The 14,049-nt window shown below is 38.1% G+C and overlaps 1 protein-coding gene across 1 annotated transcript in view; it reads right to left on the bottom strand.

Annotated features, from left to right (window-relative positions):
• CYTIP (cytohesin 1 interacting protein) overlaps window positions 1-11,800 on the bottom strand; it is a 49,986-nt gene extending 38,186 nt beyond the window's left edge. The window contains exons 1-2 of the mRNA XM_006872048.1: window positions 11,627-11,800; window positions 3,012-3,076 (exon numbers count right to left, since the gene is read on the bottom strand). Of these exons, the coding sequence (XP_006872110.1) occupies window positions 3,012-3,076; window positions 11,627-11,800 (239 nt within the window). The remainder of the gene's footprint in view (window positions 1-3,011; window positions 3,077-11,626) is intronic.
• Window positions 11,801-14,049: the final 2,249 nt, after the last annotated feature.

Genomic DNA, 14,049 nt, shown 5'->3' with positions numbered 1-14,049 from the left:
AGTGATGGCAAAGGAGGGCTGGGAAAGGAACTTTCAGGAATTCCTCTTAAAAGAATTAAGAGAGGTTCCAATAATAATTATAAGATTAATATTAATAACTAATAATTAAAAGATTTCTTTAAAGAATTAAAAGAGATCCCTGGTATAATGCCCTGGACTGCAAGATAGATGGCTCAAATTTATTAGCTATTCCTTGGAAACCCTTTACAGTGTGGTTCTGAGTCAGAACTGACTAGATGACACTTTACAACAGCAACAACAACCAATAATAATATGTTATGACAAAAGAGTAAATGTAATGTGGTAAAACCCCATAGCTTCCCAAAAGAACTTCACACCTGAACTGCACACATATAAGCTTCTGAAAGATTATGCATCCTGATGATGCAGTGGTTAAAGTGTTCGGTTGTTTGACCAGCTGCTTTGCAGGAGACAGATGGGACAATCAGCTTCGGTAAAGATTTACAGCCTTGGAAACCCTATGAGGCAGCTCTACTTTGTCATATATGGTCCTTATTAGTCAGAATGGACTCAGTTGCAATGAGTTTCTGCTTGAGGTCTGAAAGATTAACTGTGACAATTAGTCTCATTGACAACCAAAGAAAAAGAACACCCATCGAAAAGCAAGTAAAATCATATACTTGATTGTTGTTGTTGTTAAGTGCTGTCGAGTCGGTTCCGACCATAACGACCCTGTATAGGGGTCATAGCTCTTGGAAATATCACTAAGATGACTGTGTTTATTGTAATGGTTCTGTATGAGTCACTATTTTTAGCAGGATAAAATAATCTCTAAAGAACTAACTCATATGCAGAAACATAATTCTAATGAAACCAGGGACTCAAGACCTCAATTCCATTTATGATTTATTTTTGGATTATTGCAGTAAGATTTCTATGCAAGAAGAATTAAGGAAATATCAGAAATATATAAATGGCATAAATTGTTTCATAATATTACCTTCATTCCTGTGTATATTTGGGGAAAAGACCACATAAGCTTCCAGAATATATTCTACCATTGTAAACAGAAGAAATGTCAACAAAATGTGGCATTTTATTTTTTAAGAGATTACAGTTGTTTTTTTGCTTTGTTTACTTAGGAATTCATGACAGTTAATTAGCTTTTTCTTAAGTATTGGTTGTTGTTGTTAAGTGCCCTAGAGTCAGTTCCAACTCATAGCAACCCTGTATAGACTTCTGAGAAGTGATTGGTGAGTTTGAACAGCTGACCTTGTGGACCAGTGATTATCCTACAGCATCACCATAAAGTCAATTATGACTCAGCAATTCTATGCACAACAGAAAGAAACACTGACTGGTCCTGCACTATAATGACAATTGTTGTGTCTGAGCCCATTGTTGCAAAGTGTCAGCCCCTCTGTAGGGGTTATTGCATCACCAGCATTCCTGTTTGGCCTCTTAAGGGACTCCTTAAAAAAACAAACAAACAAACAAAAAAACCCTCCTGTCGCCAAGTACAGGGCCTGGATACAGTGACTACTTAAAATTAGAAAAATAGACAAACTATTAGGCAACAGAGCAAGCAAGTTTATGGTTAAAAAAAACAAAACAAAAACCAAGGCCATCAAGTCAATTCTGACTCATAGTGACCCTGTAGAGAATTTCTGAGACTATACATCTTTACAGGAACAAACAGCCTCTTCTTTCTCCTGAGGAGCAGCCAATGGGTTTAAATCACAGAACTTGCGACTAGCAGTGCAATGCCTAACCCAAGTATTCTAAAAAGCCTTATATTGAAAATTTTTAGTAAACAACTTTGTTCTTCATTGCATTAAATATTCTTGGGGAAAGCACAAGAGCAATCAATAAGAAAATATAAATTTAGTATTTAAGTCTTAAACTTTTAGAAAGATTAAACAATAGAAGAACAAAACAAAAAACTTAATCCTCCAAACAGCAAAACGCAGAAAACAAAGAAGTAGTAGAAAACATGATAAGATAGCAATGCCTTCATACGTAATTGCTAAATGAGTAAATGATGGCAAGAATGAATGAATGATTAAAATTTCAAGATTTTTCTTTGTGGATTTTAAATGTCCTTTTGCTAGATAATAATTTATAGTAATAATAGTAGTAGAATTTCAACTGTCTACCTCTAAACAGCTTTCTAAATTAAAAATCATTTGGGAAAGAATCAGATGTAAAATTCTTTAAATCCAGAAGACTCCTAAGCATCTACAAGAAATGCAGTTTCCTCATCTCCTTTCTTCTATCTAGCTAATTGACCAGTCGAAAATATTTTATCTATCACGACCTGAGATGCATAGCAGATTTTCGATTTCTGTAGACAGACTGATTTGGGTTATCAGTGGCACACATAAAAATAAGACGAAGTTAAATTACAAATTATTTTCCACTCTGGGTTCACAAAGGACCTGTCTTTGGCATGTAACCTTCAAAAATAATAATAATAATAATTAGAATAAATTAAATACCATCAAATTCTCTGACACTTGTCAAGTCTTAACACAAAACCCACATATTTTTGATATGGGCTGTCAGCAGGGATGGAATTCCCAATAAGTGAGGTAAGCTTGTGTTTAAGGCATTGAGAAAACAGGGGCACCAGCTGTCCAGAGATAAGAACCACAGATGCCAAGTAGACAGGACACAAATGAAAGGAAACTGGCAGGACACTAAATGAAAATGATACCAGTTTTAGTGAATGAGAAATGTGCTGGATGGAAAGAAAGTTCATGCAGGGCCACAAAGGTGCCCACAAGCAAGGTTATTTAAGCTATGAGGCCCCAACTACTTCAACACCTTCAATGGCATCTGTCTCCTACAGCCTCCTTCTGAGAATTAGTAACCCCTTATTTTGACAGGTTTCTTGGAAGAATAGACTTCTTTCTAATAAAAAAAGAGGTGGGGTATGGGCTGTTGAGATCCAGCATGAATGGTTATTCAGCAAAAACTGATTATATTAATAAATAGAAGGACTCTGATCCATTTTGAGAGAATCGTCTTGTACATCCATGTCTACTGACCTGTCAACTCCATCCAGAAAGAGCAGCAATGCTCTTAGCCATGACACACGCTCTTTACTCACATCCTGATAAAAAACAATGGGAACTCCAGTACCACATAATGAATAAATGTGAGGAATTTGAGTGAGTTAGAATTTGTAATGAATTCAATCAGGTTTCTTTCTAACTGCACAGCATTTACATACAGAGTTATGTACCTAACTTTTGTAAATAATAATATTTGTAACTTTAAAATCTGTTTGGCACACACACAGACACAATCTAGCATACATTTAGTATAATACTGGCATGGGTAAAAATGTAATGTAATACAAATATTGCAAATGTCCAATCATAATACTGGAAATATTAACATTTACCAAACACAAAAAGTTTTAACTTATGTATCAAGTGAGATTTGTTCTCTATTGTCTGTTGTGTGGGACACAATGCTTGATATTACTCAATATATGCTAATAAGTGAAGTATTAGCATATTAAAAGGATTCAAAATTCAATATTTATCATGCAAAGTTGTTTTACAACAATGAGTGTCTTTTGAAATTCATCTTCCAAGAAAGTAACAAGAGACATTTATCGAAACATTGCTTTTATATTTTTATCAGAATATTTATGTGTCTCTGTGTAAGGAAATTTAATAATTCCTCAGGGGAATAAATTAAATATATATTTAAATAATAAAAATTATATAAGTGTATTTCATTTTTCATTTCCCTTAAAACTGAGCTTCTTTTTAGAAATTAAATGATGTTGTTTAAAAAGAATTTACATCATGGGTAACTAAGACACATACACATACAAGGAGACTTCAAGAAGTTCATGGAAAATAGAGTGAAAAGGTACTGGAAGTTTTCCACAAACTTTTTGACGCCTCCTCATATGCGAAGGTTAAGTCAAAAAGTATTGTTACTAATTCATAGACCCCTTTATTAAACAAATTCTCAAAATGTGAAACTATTGTTTCTCAGCCTATCCTCCATCTAGATCTATACACTTCTGTTCTCTGTAACCCTTCGCTGAAGAATTCTAGACTATGCAATTTACATCTTCAGGTCAAAATGGCAGTTTGAGCATCCTTGAGAGACTTGAATGTTGTTCCTTTCCAATGTTCTTTGAATTTGGGGGGAAAAAAGAAGTGTGAAGGGGCAAAATCAGGGCTTTAGGGTGGATGAGGTAAGGTTTCCCAATGACATTCTCATTCGACAACTTTGGTACCCTCAGATATTAGCAGATGTTTGGTCATGATGAAGAAAATTCCTTGGTACAACTTGGCCATCTTTTTATCACCAATGCAGTTTTCAGTTACTTCAAATTCTTCATAATAAGTCCCTATGCCTTTCAAGAAAATCTCTCAAGATTTTTAACCACTTGGAATCCCCCGAAACAGTTGTCATGGTGTTTAGAGCTGACCATGCCGTCCTAAATTAAACTGGACTCGCGATCTCTTCAGAAGCCACTGTTTTCATTGGAAATATATGCAAAACACCCTACTGAAAATCCTGGTGTGGCGCTGTAGGCTAATGCTGCAGACTGCAAAGTCGTGTGAACTGCAAAGTCAGCGATTCAAGCTCACCAGCTGCTCCTTGGAAACCCTATACAGGGTCACTATGGGTCGGAATCGACTCTACAGCCACTTAACAACTGAAAGTAAGGTACATATATTATCAGAAAACTTTTCTGCAGCCATCCAATGATCACAGAGAGATGCTTACATACATTTTTTTGAATAAGTCCATGTATATATGAATGAGAACCTTATAACAATACTTTTTGACTTACCATCATCTACATGTATATGTAAACTCACGTATCCTATTTGAATGTGTGATTAAGCAGAGAAGGGGCACCACAGATTATCAGTGTTTAGGGCCCTCACATGTCTTAACCTGGCCCTGACTGTCAGGCTCGGGGAGAACAACACGGAACGGGATATTCGCAGAGCTCAAACTTGTTCAGACACAAAACTCTCAGTCTAAATGGAATGAATTATGCCTAAGATCTCATCAGTTTGCGACTGCCCTTCCCAAGAATGAGCAACCCTATTTCCCTTTCTGGGATCTAACCTGGGGGCTCCTATACTCCCCAGACCCAGTCAGAACCATTCAGAGGATTATAGCGATGGCACCAGAAATCCTGAATGATGAACTGATGTGCAATGCACAGCATATGCTGGCAACAGCTGTCTTTTATTGCACATTATCTAATACGAGAAATCCAAGCTTAGCAATTTGGCAAGCCTGCAAAACACACATACAATTATGACTGCTGGATAGACAAAGCTCCTTAACTCCTTGCTAGTTACTAATATAAAATGTGTAGGGATTGAGTTCTATGGTCATTTTTCTTCTGCTTTTAATCAAATGACTTAAAAGATCAGGCATCAATATTTAAATCGTGGTATTTGTTGTTATGCAACGTTATTAACAACGTCCATTTTCTCAGAGAAACCAAAACCAAATACTTTAGCCGTCAATTTGTAAAAGATAAGGAAAAAATCTGTAGCTCAGTCACATAGGTAGCCTGGCCTCAGAGGAGCTCAAAGTGCAATCCGTTGCCATGCATGTGGCTAAAACACAGATTGTTACTTCCTGGACTGCGCTCTGCATTCGTTTACTTCCTGAAAGTAGGAAGGGGGAAGGGAAGATACTTCAGGTGGGGTTTTGTTATTGTTCATTTCAAAATCTCATGCTACTGAGTTCCGCTTTCTTTCCAGTCCTCTGTTTCCCTCCCCAGTCTTCCCATGGTTACTACATTTCTCCCCCTTTAATGTCCAAAGCATCCGGATATCAGGACGCAGCATACTACTCAGAGATACAACAAAATAATGGAGCTCCGTTTCCTAACTTGTAACTGCTTTGAGGATCCTAAAGAGAATGTTGCAGCTGCCCAGGAAGATCTGACTGTGGAATCCTGAATCTCAATAAGAAGTGCTGGATATATTGACTTCAAGAATGTTACAATATAAAATGAAGACTTTTCAAATGCTTTTATACTAAAAGTAACAGTTGTCCAGCTGAAAGTATTCTTTTAAGTGGTCAGAACTCTGTAGCAAGAATATTTGGGAGTTGTAGTAACAGGTGGGTGTGTTGCCATGAATTAGATGAAGGTTCCTGAAGGACAGAACCCATCTCAGAAATAGATGTCTTAAAAATTTTAGCACAATAGACCATATCTGAACCTTTAAGAGAAATCACCCTTCCAGAAGCTGTCTCTTTAGGAACAATTTGATAAACTGAAAGAAAATTAGGCAAAGATACTTTGTGGTACCACTAATGCACGTTTAAGCATTTGCCTGTTTCTCACTACAGCATTTGGTGAAAACTGCCCACCTAAAGCAAACTACTATGACTAGGGAATGGATGGTTAGGCAGAATCACTATTCTTTCACATGTCCGTATTTAAAAAGATTATCCTGTTTTCTCCTCTCTCCTTCCTACAGGGTTTTCCATTGCAGAAAATAGAAATGCTCAGAAGCTGAAGTCACACTGGGATGTCTGACACCTCTTACAAATACAGGTATTGAGATAATATGCACAAACAAATCTATTTTTAAACAAGTCTGAGTGTGAGCACTCAAATGATTCTGAAAACTAATTTGAAACTACAGGGTAACCAAATACAGCTTTGCAGAAACCAAAGCCAACAATAAAGAGAAGTATGAACTGTTGTTGTCAGCCCTGAAAGTGTTGAAAATAACAGTGGGCAGAGAAACACCTGCTCATTTCATGTCTTCAAAGAGATTTTGTTCAGTCAGTGCCTAACTAGGTCATTGTGCTCTAAAGACAGTTAAAGGAACCGAACATTCATTCGGAAAATTCTCAGATGTCAGGATATATTTGCTTTAAGTTACAATGATAATAATTGTACAGAATCAAAAGTATCATGTTTAAGAGACACTGGTTTGCTTATTTTTTAAAAAGCCATGGTGACATCAATAAGTAAAAGTTGTTTGAGAGAGGAAGTCTACCAATGGAGAGAAGGTTAAGGGGGACAGAGAAGAGAGGATTTAGAAATCACCATTTATTAATTGGTGCTGAGCTATTATAAAGGATCTCTGGAGGCCGAGTGATAACCACAAGGTCAGCAGTTAGAATTCACTGGTCGCTCTGCAAGAGAAAGAAGGGGCTTTCTGCTGCCTTGGAGATTTACAGCCTCAGAAACCCTATACAGTGTAGTTGTAAGTTGGAATGGACTCAATGGCAGTGGGTTTGGTGGCTTTGGTTGGGATATGTATATGTGTGTGTGTCTTAGTTATCTAGTGCTGTTATAACAGAAATACAACAAATGGATGGCTTTAAGAAACAGAAACTTATTCTCTCACAGTTTAGGAGACTAAAAGTCCAAATTCAGGAAGATAACTCTGGGGGAAGGATTTCTTTCTCTGTAGGGACCTGGTGGAAGGTCCTTGCCTCCTTTCAACATCTATGGGCCCAGCGTTCCTTAGACATCTCCATGTGTGTTGGCATTGATCTTCCCCTTGGGTCTAGGAGGTTCTCAGAAAAAAGACCCAGGCCCAAAGAACACACTCCACTCCTGGATCTGGTTTCTTTTTTTTTGAGAAAGAAACTTAGATTGATTTTAAGGAATTGATCCATGTGATTGTAAGAATTGGCAAGCCCATAATCTTGAGGACTAGTCTGGAAACTCTTGCAGCCTCGAGTCCAAAATCTGTCATTCAAGTGGCAGCTAGAAACTCTGGCAGGATATCTACTTACAGGCTTGTTTTTTTCCTTTCCTTTTTTAAGTTTTTATTGTGAATTGGGTGAAAGTATCCAGGGTAGATCATCAGTTTTACATTCAACACATCATCCACTTTGTTTCATTACCATGATTGTAATCCCCTCCATGTACTATCAGTTAATTGTATTTGTCTGTATTCATTTTAGCTCTTTTATTATTTTTTTGAAACACTCGGGCATATATAATAATTTACACCACCAAAGGGCACATTCTGAAAGTCTGCCTCCTGTCCCTCTCTTTCCATGAATCTAGATGATACTCTCTGTGCTTTGCTTCTATCTCAATTTATTTATCACAAGATAAAAATATAATGGAGCCCACACCCAAGGGAAACTCCTCGTACACTGGATCAGGGCTGTGGCCAGAGTAAGGGTTGTTGTTGTTGTTGTTGTTAGGTGCCACCGAGTCGGTACTGACTCATAACAACCTTATGCACAGCAGAATGAGGCACTGCTTGATCCTGGGCCAACCTCACTACTGTTGCCATGCTGAGTCTATTGATGCTGCTACTTGGCCAATCCATCTCACTGGGGGTCTTTCTCTTTTTCTCTGACCTTCCACCTTACTAAACATGATATCCTTCTCCAGCAACTGTTCCCTACTGACAATATGTCCAAGGTATGAGAAATGAAGTTTGGCCATCCTGGCCTCCAAGGAGCTCTAGAGATAAGGACGTACACACTTGCATGTATATGAGGAGCACTCTAACTCAGCTTCTTCCAACACAGATCTGTTGGTTCTTTTGGCAGCCCATAGCACTTTCAGTATTCTCCTCCAACACCATAATTCAAATGCATCAGTTCTTCTACGGTCTTCCTTATTCACTGTCCAGCTTGCACGTGCACATTTTGTTGTTGTTAAGTGCTGTTGAGTCGATTCCAACCCATAGCGACCCTGTACAGGGTATCATTAGGTTATTGAAAATGCCATGGCTTGGGTCAGGCACACCTTAGTCTTCAAGCTGATATCTTTGCTCTTTAACACTTTAAAAAGGTCTTGTGCAGCAGATTTGCCTAATGCAATTCTTCATTTGATTTCTTGACTGCTGCTTCCATGAGTGTTGATAGTTGATCCAAGAAGAATGAACTCTTTTACAACTTCAATCTTTTCTCTGTTGATAAGAATGCTGTTTATTGACCCAGTGGTGAGAATTTTTGTTTTCTTTACATTGAGATGCAATGTAAGGGTGGAAGGAGTAAGGGTGGTGGCTTCTAATTAGCATAACAAATATAACCGAATCTTCTTTAGCATAAGCACCTTCTGCCTTATTAAGGATAAAACACTGGACTACAAGGTCAGTTTGAACAGCAAGGTTGGTCATTCAAATTCACCAGCAGCTCCTTGGAAACCCTATACAAACTGGAAATTATGGCCTAGTCAAGTTGACACACATTTTGGCGGGATACAATTTGATATGTATATGTGTGTGTGTATGTATTTCAAATAGGGTCCTAGTGTGGCACTGGAGTATAAGCACTGGACTGCTAACCATATGTTGATGGTTCACAGAAACCCAATACAAGGAAGCTATGAATTTAAGTTGATTAAGGACATTTAAACAACAACCACAACACATTTCCTATGCCTGGCGCTGTAGGATCAGTACTGAACGGCTAACCACAAGGCTGGTGGTTCAAACCCATCAGCCACACAGGGTCACTGAGACACAACTCACTCGACAACACTAGACAAAAACAATTCCCTTATATTATTTTCCTCCAATACCAATTGCCTTGCACACTAATTACCTTTTTCGGTTCACGCTATCTTTATTTATGTTTAAAATCACATATATGTGATTCCTTGTCTTCATTCCCTGTCATATTTGTGATTTTGGGTCTCCTCTCCATTTCAGCATCTCCTCTTCCTCCAATTATTGCAACAGTGTTTTCTTGCTACTAGTCTTCAGCCACTTACCACTTGCCGACACTGCATTTCTAGAATAAGGTACCTAAATCCCTGCACTGCTTCAAAACATTCCATGGCTAGTTTCTGAGTCCAAGCATGCTGTAAAGAAGATAATTCTGAGGTTTCTCCGCAACCACCCACATTAACCCTCCCCTGGTACTCCTAATACACTCTAACCAATGTACTGTTACTCCGATATTCCCTAAAGCCCCCAGGATGTGTGCTTCTGCATTAATTACTCCCTTGTTCTGGAATATCCTTCAATATTTGAAATACCTATTCTTCAAGGTTGCATTCAAAGGCATGCACTTGGATTAGAACATTTACTTTGCTTCGCTTTGTAAGTGCCCATTGGTTGTACGTATGAACTGTAAACCCTGTAAGGGAAGGAAAGGCACTCCTCTCAACTTAGTGCCCTCTGTACTTAGCAACATATTCATCACCCAGTACTGCCAAGTAACTATCTTCTCAGTGAAATTCCCAGGCATGGCCTGATAAATTGATAAAAAATTAATGAAGTTCCAAGTGTGAAGGATACAAGGAGTAGAAAGTTCCCACTCTAATTCAAAAATTATTATCTTTAGCAGTAAAAGTTCTACAAAAGAATGAAATCATAGCCAACAATGAGAACTATATTTCATCTGAGAGGTTCATTACAAATAGAAAGAAAGAAAATCTGACAGGTCTATGTCTAAAACTAAATAAAGATTTTGAACCTTCTCATATTGGTTTGTTTTCAGACAAGCTGTAAATTCATAAAGACATTCATCATTACATTATCACAAAATGATTAAAGTTAGTATAATAATATGATTATCATTAATATCATAAAAGTGCTTTGGATCAAGAAAATTCGTCACCTAAAGTGTAGTGTATATGTCCTTATCTCTAGTGTTAAAGCCACCAAGGAAATGGGTGACACCCATCACCACAAGATATCATGACGCTCAGACCCTGCTGAAGTTTTCTGGTCCTGAAATCAAACACTAAGGGGATTACACGATACACATGCAAAACTTATGCACAAAAATCCATCCTTTAAAGTGATTTGAAATATTTCCTGCACAAGTCCTTTGTCTAAATGTAGAGGTACACTTGAGGCATGTTAATAAGTTATATAACCAAAACCTGAAAAGGTATTCTTGCTTAAAAAATATTTATTTACATATTGTTATGTTGGAGAACAAAAACAATTAAAAAAAATAAATTTAGTTGAATGTGTATTTTTCCAAATGACTGCTTTATCCAAAGGGTAGCACATTTTAGTAAAAATAATAGCACAATCTATCCTTTCCTGGGCACATACTACATGTCAGTCATTGTAGCAAGACCCATAAGTAAACTTGATTAGTTACAGCATTTACTTGACACAGGCAAATGACTGGTTCAAGGTCTCCACTAGTAGAAAATGGCCAAGCTCACTGTCAACCTGGTACTCATTATGCTGTAGTGCCTCTTGCTAGGAAAACATCTAATTCCTAGTAACATGTGACACGTGGCAGCACACAAGAACCTAAAATAATTTCCTTATCCAACAAAACTTATCCTCAAGAAAAGTATTCTCATTTGATATGAACTGAAATGACTAATTATCAAGAGCTGTGAGTAAAGGTCAGAAGGAAATTGACAATGGGAGGCATAAACGACCAATAACTCTCATATTAGTTGTGTATACATCGAAGGTAGCTAAGCTCCTTCAAGTTTGACATGCTCAGTGATTTTTATTTTACCTAACACCTCTTCAAATGAGCGAAATAATCTACTTTGAAGTTTTGCTTTAAAAAAATTTTTGTTGTTGTTATGGTATCAATTCTTTAGTCTACCAGCTCTCTGATCCTCTCCTCTTCCTATATTTCAACATTAATACTAAAGTTTCTAATGTAAATATTTCAATATGAAGTCAAACAAACATAATACTCTGTCCTCAAGACAACAAGGTACTCTAAAGGTATAAAATAGCAATCATACCTGCTTTCGTCCCCGAGGCAAAGTGGCCACGGTGTCTGCCAGCATTTGAATCCTTCTATTATCGTCCCTCTGAAGACTGCCTGTGAGAGTGGAGCAGGAGCTATACGTTGGACGAGCACAGTAGTCCCCCACATTGCCATTGCTGCTCTGTTGCATGAGGTTTTGTAAAGACATTGTGAATAAAGATTACTCCAGCTAGCACATGGTTGAGTGACCTTGCAGGATGGAGGAAGCTGAAAATATAACCTTCTGACAAGCAATCAAAAGTAGCAAAGCAAAAAAAAAAAAAGTAGCAAAGCAGAAAGAGCCCATGTGACCTCTGTGGTTTGAGGTACTTGTTACACAAACACTATCTTGCAGTTCACTCCCATTTCTAAATGCCTTTTCTTGCTAAGTCTCTTGTTGTTAGGTGCTGTTGAGTCAGTTCTGACTCATAGCGATCCTGTATAGGGTTTCTGTGGAGCAGCTGGTAGGTTTGAACTGATGAAAGTAGGTTTTAAAATGAAATAAAATCACCTTATCCACCACCTCCTTCAAACAGCTAGAACTCTTTAGTTTGCATGTTCAATTAACAAGTTGTGTTCAAAATACCATCTGCCTTAAAAAAAATGAAAAGGAAAGAAAGAAAAATCTTTCCAAATCATACCATTGTTTCTAATCCATTCTCGTATTCAATATTGGTGCTATTGCAACTGTTATGTGCTTTTGAGTTGGTTCCTACTCATAGTGAGCCTGTAAAAGGTTTTTGAGGAGTGGCTAGTTAGTGGGTAGTTAGCATTTCAATGTTCGCCCTACAGCACCATATCAGTTGTTATTGTAGTTGTTAGGGCCATCGAGTTGATTCTGACCCATTGTTGTTGTTAGGTGCCATGGCGTTGGTACTGATTCATAGGGACCCTATGCAAAACAGAACAAAACACTGCCCTATCCCAGGCCAACCTCACTATTGTTGCCACACTTGAGCCCATCGATGCTGCCACTGATGCTGCCACTTGGCCAATCCATCTCGCTGGAGGTCTTCCTCTTTTTCTCTGACCATCCACCTTACCAAACATGATATCCTTCTCCAGCGACTGGTCCCTGCCAACAATATGTCCGAAGTATGAGAGACAAAGTTTGGCCATCCTGGTCTCCAAGGAGCACTTCTTCAACACAGATATGTTGGTTCTTTGGCAGCCCATGGCACTTTCAATATTGTCCTCCAACACCCTCATAACTCAAATGCATCAATTATTTTATGGTCTTGCTTATTCACTGTCCAGCTTTTGCAAGAATGAGGTTATTGAAAATACCAGGGCTTGGGTCAGGCATACCTTAGTCCTCAAGCTGACATCTTTGATCTTCAACACTTTTAAAAGGTCTTGTGCAGCAGATTTGCCTAATGCAACATGTCGTTTGATTTCTTGACTGCTGCTTCCATGAGTGTTGACAGTTGATCCATGAAGAATGAAGTCCTTGACAACTTCAATCTTTTCACCATTGATAAGAATGTTGTTTATTGGTCCAGTGATGAGGATTTTTGTTTTCTTTGTGTTGAGAAGCAATCCATAGCAAATGGTGTGCTCTTTGATTTTCATCAGTAAATATTTTAAGTCCTCTTCATTTTCAGCAAGCAAGGTTGTATCATATATATATTGTGGTTGTTAATGAGTCTTCCTCCAGTCCTGATGCCATGGGTTTCTGAGGAATGGCTGGTGAGCTTGAACCGCCAACCTTGCAGTTCAAACTGACTTTGTAGTCCAGTACATTAAGCCACAGCACCACACCAGGATTCCTAAGACCATTTGAACATTCAGTTCTTATGAATATAAGCCAGAATTACTGGTTCCAGTCATATTGTTCTTATAAGACACTCTTGTGCTGTGCTTTCCCAAAAGTTCACCAAAAAATGGGAATGAAAGATAATATGCAATTTTGCACAAAATTTTTGAAGCCTCCTACATGGATTGGCCAAGTAGCAGCATCAATGGACTCAAGCATGGCAACAATAGTGAGGTTGGCCCAGGGTCGGGCAGCATTTCATTCTGCTGTGCATACGGTCGCTATAAGTCAGTACTGACTTGATGGAACCTAACAACAACAACAACAACAGTACATCCTAGGACTCGTGGTGTGGTACTATAGGATAAGCACTGGCTGGCTAACCACAGGTCAGCAGTTCAAATCCAACAACTGTTCCTCAGAAACCTTATACAAGGTCTCTATAAGTCAAAATGGATTCCATGGCACTTAACAACAACAATAACAAAAGCACACACTACCCAATTCATATTCATTAAAAAGATGTTGTATACCTGCCATTTGAGTTGTAGCCATTTAGCATTTTTCTGGCATCCTTCTACTATTTTGTCCTTACTAAAGTATCTGGTGCTCTGGTAGTGTAGTGGTTATGAATCGGGCTGCAAACCTTAAGGTCAGTGGTT

The sequence above is a fragment of the Chrysochloris asiatica genome, unplaced genomic scaffold (genome assembly GCF_000296735.1).
Source record: "Chrysochloris asiatica unplaced genomic scaffold, ChrAsi1.0 scaffold00181, whole genome shotgun sequence".
NCBI classification, from domain to species: Eukaryota; Metazoa; Chordata; class Mammalia; order Afrosoricida; family Chrysochloridae; genus Chrysochloris; species Chrysochloris asiatica.
The sequence above is the reverse complement of the archived record's forward strand: the minus strand, read 5'-3'. Positions and strand labels throughout refer to the sequence as shown.